Source organism: Triticum dicoccoides, chromosome 1B (genome assembly GCF_002162155.2).
Source record: "Triticum dicoccoides isolate Atlit2015 ecotype Zavitan chromosome 1B, WEW_v2.0, whole genome shotgun sequence".
In the NCBI taxonomy this organism is placed as follows: Eukaryota; Viridiplantae; Streptophyta; class Magnoliopsida; order Poales; family Poaceae; genus Triticum; species Triticum dicoccoides.
In genome coordinates, this window is record NC_041381.1 from 295,621,735 (window position 1) to 295,635,184 (window position 13,450).

The following is a 13,450-nucleotide window of genomic DNA, read 5'->3' on the forward strand; positions in this document are numbered from 1 at the left end:
TGGATTAGCTTGAAGCACTAGCAAGCTGCACAACACAACTTGTTGGCATATGTCAAAATGTACTGCAGCTTAGATGGCCTAAACGCTGAGTCAGTACAGAGTGGCTATTTCAGTTGCACTGAGAAATGATCATGTAAACAAACAGTGGGTAGCAGGTAAGGAATTAACTCAAATAGGGTAATGTAATTGGAATACATCCCTCTTTGTGTGCACTGTGGTTTATTCCTAATATATTTATTGTGGTTATGGGGTAACATAACCAAACAATTGGTCATGTATCCCGTTCACAGTAAGCAAGCATGATATGAATAAAGACCTTTCAACCAAACACCACCTAATTTTACATTTTCTGAGCGTCTCGATCCCCTTATAAACTCCTGTCAATTACATTTGAAGTACGTTAATACACTTTTACTTGGACATGCGTGGAAACCATTTCATCGGACATGAGATGGATACAAGGCCTCTTGGGCCGGGCTGCATGCAGGCAGGGGCCGGATGTCCGGACTCATGCTGGACTGTCCGGGGTGCAAAAGCCGGACATCCAGGTGCTGAAGCAGGTGCGAGGTCGGGCTGGCTGGGTGAAGGGCACGCTCCAGGTGCCGGACGTCCGGATAGCAACGCGGACGTCCGGATTGACGGCCGAGTCTTCTGATGCCAAGCCAGTTGGCCGGGCTGAGGCCGGATGGCTATCCAGGTGATCCTTTCGTCCGGGTTTAGCCCGGACATCGGGGTAGCAGTCCGGTCGTCCGGCTGCAAAGCAGGGGCAGCCTTTTCTTCGTTTTCTTGCTCCTCTTCTGCCATGGCTTGGCCTTGTTTCCTTGCTTCTCCATGGTCGCGTCCTTGGTACATAGGGTCTCCGGTTGAGAGGTAGTAGCCATGTCTCATATGAATGTAGAGGTAGTTCAAAGAGGAGCGAGTTCACCTCGGTTTCAATGGCACGTGCGCGTGCTCTAGTCATCGTTCCACTTGGCACTTGGGGTGTTGGTGTAGGGTCCATGGTGATGTCCATGGGTTGCTCTGCACCAACACGCCCATGCGTTCGGTGCCGGTACTGTGCCATGTCGTGCGCCTTGAGGGGCCCATACGTGCCATGCGCCACATGCCCGCGCCCCTAACCCACACACGCCTGTGTAACCACGAGGGTCGTCTCTGATACCATTTTGTAACACCACCCTTGGGCTGGTAGTCATTACTCCCGACTATCATTAGGCTCAGGATTAGCCCCACAGACCAACACGAGTCTTTCCGGCACATTTTGTCCTCACTCGTACGCGCCCTGGGAAACTTCCAAGTCAGTCATCCATCCCCATATTGCTCTCAGCCAAGCACGCTTAACCAGAAGGTTCTTAGGAGATGAGCTTCCAGAAAAGAAGGTACATCTTGTTACAAGAGGGCTCTTGTCTCATGCGCTACATTGGAGGGCTCCACTGGCTACCACAACGGCGCCTCCAGGAGAACGACGCTGTGGCGCCGCCGTCGCCGCTCAGTTTTGCTAGCCATCATCACCAATGGTTGTGGCTGGGCAAGGATTTCACCCTGGCTCTTGATCGCCGACCACAAAAGACCACCAACGCCACCATGTCCATCGGGGAGGGAGCAGGTGAGCGGGTCAGGGCAGAGACAGGGAAGCAGCTTGCTGAAGTTGTCCACCGTCGTAGAGAAGGGATTAGCACAGTCACGTCTAAGGACAGGGGAGTCACCTGCAGCACCACCAACAGGCCGCTGCTGCCTGCCGCCTCCAGCTAGCTGCCTGCAGCTGTCAGGCCGAAGAGGTGCCCGGCAGCATGGGGGCAAGACGCCGGCCAGATCTGATGGAGCAGTGGCCACACAGATCTGGGCCACCTGTTGATCCCTGCTGGATGCTCCGCTGGGCAGCCCTGCTGGCACAGTCGACCACCCACCAAGGAGACGCAGGACAGGACCATAGTGACACAACACAGCCAGGATACGGTGACCAAAGGATGTGGGGAAAGGCCCTGCTACGGGTTGGTACCGTGTCGCAAGTCACCTTCGGCGGCTGAGCCGCTTGATCGCGGGGTGGAAGTACTTGAATGCTAAATAGACTACCTTTCAGTTGCACCTTTGGTAACTTGTTTACATGTATACATTTACAGGCGATAGTACCAATGTATGGGAACTATGAAGAACCTCACCAAATAGGAGAACCAAAGAGGTACCAGGTCGCAGGGCAGGTGCTTTCCTCTCTTGTTCGTAATAGCTTTATCTTGTGATAGTAATAGTTCCTTTTGAAAACATGTTCTTTGTACAGGATATGGAGGTAAAATATCATCATGCATACATAGATGGCGTGGATTTTGTGTTTATCGACAATCCTATCTTCCACAATGTTGAGAGTGAAATTTATGGTGGAGACCGAACAGTAAGTAATGTAATATTCTGCTTACTATACTAAATTGCATATTTGCAAAAGCTGAGATGATATTTATGTTGTAGCAGCCAGTTGTCTTTGCCTTTTGGGGTTGCTTATTATTGAGACGAGTAGGTCAATTTTTTTCTGCAGGATATCTTGAAACGAATGATCTTATTGTGCAAAGCAGCTGTAGAGGTAAATTCTCTTGCGACTAAGCCATTTCTCTCTCCAGGCACGGACAATCCATAAGAACATGTACATTTATTTCATGGAAATAAGTACACAAACACTTAACATGTACATTAACATTGTTTTGCTCTGCTTTTTCTATGATTGGCATCTTTCTTCCTCAATATGCTAATAGAAAACGTAATGACCTTGATCTAGGCTCCATGGTGTGTTCCATGTGGTGGTTTTTGCTACGGTGATGGAAATCTTGTATTCATAGCAAATGACTGGCACACTGCATTACTGCCTGTTTATTTGAAGGCTTATTATCGTGACAATGGTTTCATGATATATGCCCGCTCTGTCCTTGTGATACACAATATAGCACATCAGGTAACGTTTCTTCCCCTTAATCTCATTTTTATCTGATATGTACTCCCTCTGTAAACTAATATAAGAGCGTTTATATTAGTTTATGGAGGGACTATTTCAGTATTTGTCCCACTCTTTTGCTATGTATTCCGTGGATTTTACATGGAAATGAGCATTCCGTGGATGTCATCAAGATGGGCATGGTTTCTGGAATGCTCTTATGAGCTTTAATTTTGCAAATTCACAAACAATATATACATAGTTATTCAATAATGGAGAAATTTAAAAAATAGTCACTCATATAGCAAAACAGTACTCCCTCCGTAAACAATATAAGAGTGTTTAGATCACTCAGAGGGAGAACATCCTATCCACACGAGGATCCAGAAAAGACGTTTTTTACTGGAGAGCACAACGTATCAGTTATTGTACATTGTCTTCATAAATGTAGTTCCTTACAGTTACAGATGACGGCAACAGTATCAGTTAGCGTATGCTGTCATTATAATTTCTTCTGTTTCCAGCCTTGGGTAGTTCTATAGTGTAAATTTGTAATCCTAGTCTGTTTGTTGCTTTGGTGTTACAATTGTTCTCTATCAAACATAGTATCAGTTAGCTTATGTTGTCACTTTAATTTCTGTTCCAGGGCCGTGGCCCCTTGGACGATTTCAGTTACCTGGATTTGCCCAGTAACTACATGGACCTTTTTAAACATCATGACCCATTTGGAGGTGATCATCTAAACATATTTGCTGCTGGGATTAAAGCTGCGGACCGTTTACTTACTGTTAGCCATGGTTATGCATGGGAGCTCAAAACGACTGAAGGTGGTTGGGGCCTTCATGGGATCATTAACGAAAGTGATTGGAAATTCCAAGGCATTGTAAATGGTATCGATACCACTGATTGGAATCCTAGGTGTGATGTCCACCTGAAATCAGATGGATACAGCAACTATTCTCTGGAAACTGTTGAAACAGGTAAAGCACAGTGTAAAGCGGCATTGCAGAAAGAACTTGGTCTCCCGGTTCGTGGGGATGTTCCTGTGATTGCTTTCATCGGACGGCTAGACAATCAAAAAGGCGTAGACTTGATAGCAGAAGCAATGCCATGGATAGCTGGTCAAGATGTACAGGTAATACTGCTGGGTACCGGGAGGCAAGACCTCGAAGACACATTGAGGAGGCTTGAAAGCCAGCACTACGACAGAGTTAGGGGTTGGGTTGGTTTCTCTGTCAGGCTGGCTCATCGTATGACCGCAGGAGCTGATATACTGTTGATGCCGTCAAGGTTCGAGCCTTGCGGGTTGAACCAGCTCTATGCAATGATGTATGGGACCGTGCCCGTGGTGCATGCGGTGGGTGGCCTTCGAGACACCGTCCAGCACTACAATCCATATGAGGAGGCTGGGGTTGGTTGGACTTTTGAAAATGCGGAAGCAAACAGGATGATCGATGCGCTGGGGCACTGCCTGAACACGTGCAGGAACTACAAGTCTAGCTGGGAGGGACTCCGGAGGAGAGGGATGATGCAGGACCTAAGCTGGGACACTGCTGCTAAACGCTATGAGGAGGTTCTTGTTGCTGCCAAGTATCAGTGGTGACTGGGGAGTGGATCCAAGAGCTTACTGATGGTTGTCATTCACAGACTGGAAGACGCTCTTGATGTGTGTTGGCCCAGTATCCCAAGTTGAGCATGTTGGTTGAAACTGGAAGACGAAATCTTTCCTGTAAGAGCCCAAGCCATTCTCAACAGTGCAACTGTTAGCCTACTTCCTAGACGAAAGCTGCTGAAGAGGTGTTTCTTTGGAGGAGGTTTAAGCGGCACATAGAAGATTCAGCGGGCAGCGGCAAACATCCTCCCTTTTGAAGGATGCATTTCTGAAGCCGCCTCTGTTTCCACAGGATGAGCTCAGTTAGATGCTTCATTTAGCTCAGTAGAGTACCTACCAGCTAGCTCGGGAATCATTGCTTGGTTTATTTGATTGATTGATAGCTGGGTTGTACATCCCGTCTAGGAGTTCGCTGTTGGGTTGGTCATTTCTTAGAGCAAAGTCATGTAAATAGACAGTTGTAGCATGAGGTTACCTGGCTTTGAGCGGTCCATGTAATTACTACGTACTCCCTCTGTCCGAAAATAGTTGTCATCAAAATGGATAAAAAATCAAAATGGATAAAAAGAGATATATCTAGAACTAAAATATGTCTAGATACACTCCTTTTTATCCATTTTGATGACAAGTATTTTCGGACGGAGGGAGTACTGTATATATTAGTTTTTCGTTTCCCGTTGGTCTGGGTTTCGCGATGCTGCATACCATGCTTGAGTCTGTAATAATGCCGATCAGGGTCAGGGTCAGGGTCAGCCGGTGGCTTGCGTCTCGGGACATGCATGTTTCAGTCGAGGGATGTCCGTCCAATCGTCGCATGCAGCGATCGTGCGTGTTGGCAAACCCATAGGAGATGCCGGAGAAGAAGTGGTCCAGAACAGGATACAAGGTATCACCACCACCAGAGTGCTTCACCTGACAAGTTCCTTGTCTTCTGTGAAAGGGTTTCTTCCTCCCCCGCCTCCAGGACACGGCAGCTCACGTGTGCAACCATATAAATGTAGGTGTAGGCACGTAGCCTCTGCAACCAAGTACCGCATACTCGCCAGCTACATTCCTCAGAGACGCAACAAGTTATTCAGCAGAAATCAGCCATGGCCGCCATCGCAGGCCGCGCGTACGAGGACTTCGTGCCGCCGCACAACATGGTCACCGAGCCGGCGACCCACACCCTCTCCGTCGATCTCACCGCCGCAGGCACGCACCGCAACCCCCCTACATATATTAGTACCTCTTCTTTGCTGACTTCTTCAGCCGCATCGCATGAGTTGTTATATCATATGCCGGGATCATGGATCAGCTTGTGTTGATTTAGTTAGTACGATGTGCCGATTGCAGGGTACAAGAAGGAGCACATCAGGGTGCAGCTGGTCCGCAGCCACGGGCTAGTGGTCGTGCGCGGCGAGCGCGCCGTCGCGGGCAACCGCTGGAGCCGCTTCCGCCTCGAGTTCCGCGTGCCCGACGGCTGCGACCTCAAGGGCATCCACGCGAGGTTCGAGGGCGGCGTCGTGCGGGTCACCATGCCCGGGCTAAGGACCGCGGTCGGCGACGTCTCTGGTAAGCAGGTGCCCCCGGCGGCCAAGGCTGATGCTTCCGGCGTTGGAGCAGGAGACAAGGAAGACGAGAACGTGCAGAAACAGCCGGCGGAGGAGCGCGGGGCCGACGCGGTCAAAGATAGTGCCCGCCTTGATCAAGGACAAGATAGTGGCCGCCTTGATCAAGGACAAGGTACCCCTGCCGACGGCGTCCGGGGAGTGGAGTCGCCGGCGACGTCGTCAGGCCGCGGATACAGCTACCTCCCTGAACGGAGAAAGCTTGTGACCACCGTGGTTGGCGCGGTGCTCGTCCTGTTTAGCCTTGGCATCTACGTCAGGTACAGCTTCGGCCCATGAGCTGAGGCAAGGAGCGTTGACTACTCGACGTCAGATGAGCGATGAGCCTAAACGATTTGGCGCCAAAACGTTGTGCAAGTGCGATAGTGCTAAGCGATGCTCGGGTTGACTCAATTGTATCCTAAACCTAAACTACAGCTGCTTAAGATTCATGATGAATCATGACGGCTTCCTTAATCTGGTACCAACATGTACTCCCTCTCTCTATATAAGCACGCCTATAACAAATCCTCTGCTCTAGTATAAATCAAATCCTGCACCACAATACAACATTCTAAACTTTAATAAGAATCGGAATCATTTCTCCTTGTTGGCTATTTATAAATTTACAGCCCTCAAATCACCATCATAATTCTGCTTTGAGGTTCAAAGTAGAGTTCAAAAGCAAACACCTGAACAAATTATTTGTCCTTTTTAGGGAAGACAGTTTATTTGTCAGAATAAACCTAATGGCAACACGGGCGGCCCATTTCTTTCGATGATTCTGGCACTCGCAATAACGAAAGCCCGCATTTCTTCTTGTGACGCGATGGCGTTCCCGTGCTTCCGCCCTCCGCCGGTGCAGGCTATCCTCGGCGTCGGCGTCGGCGGTTTCTCCGCGGCGCCCCGCCTCAGCTGCCTGGAGATCTCGCGCAGGTAGCCGCCTACACCGCCGCCCTTCGTCTCCTCCCGCTTCCCCGGCGAGCGCGCGCGGGCATTGCTGGTATTGGAGCTCCGCGGCAGCTTGCTGCCGAAGCACGGCGGCTGATGAGACGTTCTGAACCCGAGCTGATCCCCGACAGAGGAGGAGGCAGTTGAGGAAGCGGGGCTGGAGGAGCCCGACACGGATGCATCACCGGCTGGCGGCGGCCGCCGGTTCTTTCGCTGTCGGTGCCCCTTCCTGTTCTCCGTGGACGGCGATGCCGAAACCACGTCGCCCTTGGGCGCGGCCTTCTTCTTCTCCTTGCCGCCGAGCGCGCCGAAGCACTTGGGCGAGGCGGACCGGCTGCGCTGAAGAGGCACCGTCTGCAGCCCGACCCCGTCGCCGAGCGAGGAGATCGAGGAGGACGCGGAGGGGGAGGAGCCTGCCGACGACGACACGGCCGCCGCCTGTGCGCCCACGCTCGACGCCCGCGGCGGCGACGACGAGTTTTCGTGTTCGTGACCGACGGCCAGCGCCATTGTCGCACACACGGCGCAGGGGAGCAACCACGCTACGGCGGTTGATCTGGAACGTCTGAATCGCGCGGGCCGAGTTTGGGTGGAATGGGTTATGGATGAGTCGGTGATGTAGCCACTGTGCATGGGCCACCGTCATACTCATATGCGTGCGCACATTTACAGATTGCGCTGAGAGAGACACGGCGGCCATTACGGCTGCACTCGTGCGTCTTCCCTCAAATGCCATCCGGCCTTTGCCAAAATCATGGTTAATTTGTGGCGAGTTTTAGTTGCTTCCATGTTTAGTCATGTTTTATTTACGAAAAGAATCCAGATCTTCTATCAAAGTTCATTGAAAATACAAAACACCTCAAAACATGCAACAAAATTACATCAAAATTACGAGACCATCGAATGACCAGTACCATCGCTAGAACGAGGTGCCGACACGCCGCAGTCACCGCTCTCCTACCAGAGTTGGTTTGACCTCGTCGGTGACAACCAAAAAGTCATTGTGCAGGCCCCCTAAGGACCAGCTCCCTGGAGCCGCAGTCATCGACGTTGGACCCTTGAATAGTTCTAAAGCACATGACACCAAATCTTGTCACACGATGAGAAACCCTAACCTCATCGCCCAAGGAGACGACAGTAATCTACGCCGCAGCTCCATTGACTACGTCCAGATGGACAAATTTAAAACAATCAAAGCCCAAAAGACAAACTCGAAGAAGAAGCTTCGCACCAACAACAACTAAAAAACCTTAACCTAAACTACTAGCTAGACAAGGAACATGGAAAGAAAAGCTAAAGACCTATTACACCTTTATCCTATCCCTATGAGATTTCAACACTGGCGGATTAGGAATACCACAGTCCCTCTAACCATCCAACTATAGGTTGGTTCGCCATTTTTCAGTGAAAATTAGTATGTAAACCCTTCTGTGTATGCTTGGGTAACAGTTTAGACGAAAATTGTAGAACATGACAAGGATGGACCAATAACTTGCAAAATGGGCTATTGCTGGTTTTTCGGGCCTAATTTGTATCATTTTTTCTAAATTTTCTTACCCTTTCTATTCATATGCCTCAAGTTGGATCTTTCGGAATAATAAAGATGCCTTAGGTTGGATCCATCAACATTCTTGGGCAAGGTCATAGGGGCATGCTTGTTGACTGGGAGCTTTGGAGGTAGAGACGTTGAGTATGTATTTTGTGTTGCATGTATTTTAGAGTTCTGACCTACCTCCTAGTTTTGTATAGTTGAAGTAAAGGTCTTCCCTGTAATTATATATACGTGCACCAGAACCCCATCAATACAAGTCAATTGTATTGCAAACTTTCCCATCTACATGGTATCATCTATGAAGGTCCTGACCTAGGGCGAAGCCGCCACCACCGCCGTGCCACTCCCTCGTGCCGCCGCCGCCGCCATCGCGCCTCTCCCTCCCCGCACCGCCGCCGCCCCGTGCCGCCCGCTTCCGCTTACCCTGCCACGTGCCTCCCTCCTCCCGCGCGTGCACCACCCCTCTGACGCGTGCCACCCGCGCTACCTCTCGCGTCGTGCCGCCGCCTTGCCGCCGCTGCCCTCACCCGCCGCACAGACGCTGCAGCCGCATCTCCCTGACGCTGCCGCCCTCTTTTCCCCCTATTCCACAAAACCCTAACCCTAGCCGCCGTCCTTCACCACCGCCACCGCTCCCATGGATTTCTCCCCGGGCTCCTCCACCACCCGCTCGTCGAACCCCTTTTGCCGGTCCCGAGCCCTCCGCCGCCGCCATCCGTGACCTCAACATCGAGGCACAGGTCCCGATCCGTCTCGACAGCTCCAGCACGTCGTACTACGCGTGGAAGACCTACTTCAACCTCATCTTCTGCGAGTATTATCTCACCGAGCACATCGACGGTTCCGTGGACAACGCGTACATGCGCGGCGATCCGGAGTGGTCCGCCATTGATGCCACGATCATCCGATGGTTCTACTAGACAGTCTCGAAGGACATCTTCCACACGGTTGTCGCCGAGGACGACGATGCCTGTGACGTGTGGGCCAAGATCAACGCGCTCTTCACCGACAACAAACTCCAACACCTTGTTTTCTTGCAGCAGGAGTTCTTCGGCTGTCACCAGGACAACTCCACCATCGATGAGTACTGCATGAGGCTCAAGATGCTCGCCGACGAGCTTCGCGACATCGGCGCTAAGGTCTCTGACGACCTCATGCTGAGCACCCTCACCGCCGGCCTTAACGAGGACTTCAGCAACGCGACATCCAACCTCACCCTGCTGCCGCAACCCACTTTCTAGCGCGTCGTCGCGTACCTCAAACTTGAGGAGGGCCGGATGACGAAGCTGAAGCAGCGGGTCCAGCACACCGCCCTCGTCGACGGCACCACCCGCGGCGGCCCTGCTCCTCCAGCCGCGCCCCGTCCGCCCGCGCCGCCCGCGCCCACCGGCTACTACTCATTGCCAGCTGCGCCGCCTGCGCCCCCACACCTCCCCAGCAGCCCCTACTAGCCCTACGGTGCTCCGCTCGCGTCGCTACCCCTCGGTGGCTACGGCGCGCCCGCCCAGCCTCCTCCCTATGGAGGTCAACTGCCGCCGCCGGTTCCTGCACCGTCGGACCCCGCCCTCCTGGCCGCCCTACACTCGGCGCCATTGCCGAGTAACTATGGCGGTGGAGGCGACTGGTACATGGACTTAGGTGCTACTTCACACATGACATCTCATCCTGGTAACCTATCCTCTTCCACTCCCATTAACACTTCCACCCGTATCACTGTTGGCAACGGTTCTTCTTTACCTATTACTCATGTCGGTAGCACTAGTTTTCCTTCCAGTTCCACACCTATCACTATGTCTAGTGTCCTTGTCTCACCTGACTTAGTCACTAGTTTAGTTTCCGTTCATCGTCTTACTCGTGAGAATCCACCTACTGTTGGATTTGACTGTGTTGGTTTTTCTATGAAGGACGCCCGTACCCGGATGATGCTTCACCGATGTGATTGCCCTGATGAGCTTTATCCCGTGCACGCCGGCGCCTCCACCTCCACACCCGTCGCCCTCGCCGCCGGCGTCAACCTTTGGCATGCTCGCTTGGGCCACCCCAACCCCGCCGTTTTGCGTCAGATTCTTAGGAGTTTTTATTTTCATGTAATAAGCTCGACGAGCATACTTGTGAGGCTTGTCGTTTGGGCAAGCATGTTCGTATTCCCTTTAGTGCGTCTACTTCAGTTTCCACTTTTCCGTTTCAACTACTTCATAGTGATGTTCGGACGTCTCCCGTTGCGAGTAACACGGGCTATCTATACTACTTGGTGATTTTAGATGATTATTCTCATTATGTGTGGAGTTTTCCTCTTTGTCGTAAATCCGATGCTTTAGCCACACTCACCGCCTTTTATTCCTATGTCACCACCCAGTTCGGTCGCCCCACACTCGCACTCTAGACTGATAACAGACAAGAGTTCGACAACGTCGCTCTCGGCACACTTCTCGCCTCTCACGACATCACCTTTCGTCTGACTTGCCCTTACACTTCGTAGCAGAACGACCGCGCCGAGCGCATTCTCCGCACTCTTAATGACTGCGTTCGCACGTTACTCTTTCACTCTAACGTGCCCGCTCGGTTTTGGACCGATGCTCTCGCCACCGCCACCCTCTTAGTTAACATTCATCCATGTCGTCCTCGATGGAACTACGCTCCTCACTACCTTCTCTTCGGTACACTACCATCCTATGATGGTCTCCGCATCTTTGGGTGTCTCTGTTATCCTAGCACCGCCTCCACTACGCCACACAAACTCGCATCATGTTCCGTCCCATGTGTCTTCCTTGGATACCCTCCTAACACCAAAGGTTACTGGTGCTATGATCCCGTCACTCATCGTGTGTACACCTCGAGGCACGTGTACTTTGTCAAGACGGTGTTCCCTTTTTTCCAGGTCTCTCCGGCTTCGGCTCCCTCAGCGCCGACACCCGCGTCCCCTTCCTGGAGTGATGCACGGTGGCGCCCCCCGAAGCCCCCCCCGGCACGGCGCCTTCTGCCGCCACCGCCCGGTTTTTCGATTCCCTCCCCAGAGGTCGAGTCTGACCGGGCCCCCGGGTCCCCGTCTCCCTCCTACGAGGTTAAGCCGGCGGGTACCCCGCCCGCAACCTGGCTGGCGCCGTCACCTCGGCGAAGGGCTCGACATCCTCCTCACCCGTTGCCCCCTCGGTCGCAGGCTCGGCCAGCGCTGCCGCGGCCCCAGACCCTGCGGCCCCCGTCGCCGTCGCCGCCCCTGCTGCCCCGCCTCTTGGCGTGACGACCCATGCCCGGGCAGGAGTGCTTCGGCCGAGCACGCACTACTCTTCCGATCAGTATGTGTGCGCCGCCTCGACATCGAGCCGTCACCCATCCCCACCTTCGCTCGCGCTGCCTTCAGGATCCCCACTGGCCAGCTGCGATGCAGGAGGACTTCAATGCCCTATAGTGTAACCGCACGTGGCAGCTTGTTCCGCGACCCCATCGTGCCAACATCATCACTGGCAAGCGGGTGTTTCACCACAAGACCCGCCCGGACGGTTCTCTCGAGCGCTACAAGGCTCGGTGGTTGGTTCGTGGATTTCGACAGCGTACGGGCGTGGACTTCACCGACACCTTCGCCCCGGTTGTTAAACTGGGCACGATCTGCGTCGTGCTTCAGTTGGCGGTCTTGCGCGCCTGGCCTGTGCACGAATTGGATGTCTCTAACACCTTCTTGCACGGCCAGCTTGCCGAGCAGGTGTTCTGTGAGCAGCCCACTGGCTTCGTCGACGCCGAGCACCCAGACTTGTGTGCTTGCTCCCCCGTTCTCTTTACGGGTTGAAGAAGGCACCTCGGGCTTGGTATCAACATATCGCAGCCTTCCTACAGTCCCTGGGGTTTCAATCCACTCGCTCCGATGCTTCACTCTTCGTGTATCATCAGGGAGCTAACACTGCATATCTGCTGCTCTACATCGACAACATCATCTTCACAGCGTCCGCCCCCGATCTCCTTCAGCGGCTGACTGCTCGTCTTCGTGATGAGTTCGCCCTCAAGGACTTGGGGCCTCTGCACTACTTCCTCGGCATCGAGGTGGTCCGACGGACTGACAGCTTCTTTCTGCATCAGCAGAAGTACGCCCACGAGCTCATGGAGCGTGCCGGCATGCTTAACTGCAAGACGGCGCCCACCCCCATCGACACGAAGGCGAAGGTCTCTCCTTTGGAGGGGTCTCTCGCGTCCGATGCAGCGTTCTATCGCTCCATTGTTGGTGCTTTATAGTACCTGACGCCGACTCGACCTGACCTGCAATACATTGTCCAGCAGGTGTGCCTCCACATGCATGCTCCGCGTGACTCCCATTGGACCTTGGTGAAGCGTATTCTCCGTTATATATGTGGCACCATGTCTTTGGGACTCACCCTGACGGCCTCCGCCTCCACCGACCTTGTGACCTACTCGGATGCTGACTGGACTGGCTGCCCCGACACTCGACGCTCCACGTCAGGCTACTGCGTCTACCTTGGGCCCTCGTTGATCTCTTGGTCATCGAAGCGGCAACCCACGGTCTCCCGCTCCAGCGCTGAGGCAGAGTATCGCGCCGTGGCTAGTGCCGTGGCCGACTGCTCTTGGATCCGTCGACTGCTCCAGGAGTTGCTTTCTGATGTTCACAAGGCCACTCTTGTCTACTGCGATAACGTCATCGGGGTCTACCTTTCCGCCAACCCGGTGCAACATCGACGTACGAAGCATATTGAGCTCGATATTCACTTCGTGCGCGAGCGGGTTGCCCTCGGCCGTGTTCGGGTTCTTCACGTGCCGACATCGCAACAGTTTGCTGATGTGATGACTAAGGGATTGCCTACTTCCGTCTTCGAGGAGTTTTGGTCCAG

General features: G+C 53.0%; 2 protein-coding genes across 5 annotated transcripts in view; both read left to right on the top strand.

Annotated features, from left to right (window-relative positions):
- The window catches only part of LOC119331759 (soluble starch synthase 2-1, chloroplastic/amyloplastic-like), a 14,030-nt gene extending 8,979 nt beyond the window's left edge, over positions 1 to 5,051 (top strand). For 2 of the 4 annotated variants that reach the window (XM_037604929.1, XM_037604948.1), the window contains 5 exons: positions 2,118 to 2,195; positions 2,273 to 2,383; positions 2,525 to 2,569; positions 2,762 to 2,935; positions 3,561 to 5,051. In XM_037604929.1, the coding sequence (XP_037460826.1) occupies positions 2,118 to 2,195; positions 2,273 to 2,383; positions 2,525 to 2,569; positions 2,762 to 2,935; positions 3,561 to 4,517 (1,365 nt within the window). In that variant the 3' untranslated portion in view covers positions 4,518 to 5,051. Of the gene's footprint in view, positions 1 to 2,117; positions 2,196 to 2,272; positions 2,393 to 2,506; positions 2,570 to 2,761; positions 2,936 to 3,560 lie in introns of all 4 variants that reach the window. The other 2 variants (XM_037604943.1, XM_037604935.1) reach the window with 2 other exon arrangements.
- A 224-nt stretch (positions 5,052 to 5,275) lies between these two features.
- On the top strand, positions 5,276 to 6,645 carry LOC119331779 (inactive protein RESTRICTED TEV MOVEMENT 2-like). Its single transcript, XM_037604956.1, has 3 exons — positions 5,276 to 5,412; positions 5,528 to 5,720; positions 5,862 to 6,645. The coding sequence occupies exons 2-3, from the start codon at positions 5,618 to 5,620 to the stop codon at positions 6,413 to 6,415; spliced, it is 657 nt and encodes a 218-aa protein (XP_037460853.1). The 5' UTR covers positions 5,276 to 5,412; positions 5,528 to 5,617; the 3' UTR covers positions 6,416 to 6,645.
- Positions 6,646 to 13,450: the final 6,805 nt, after the last annotated feature.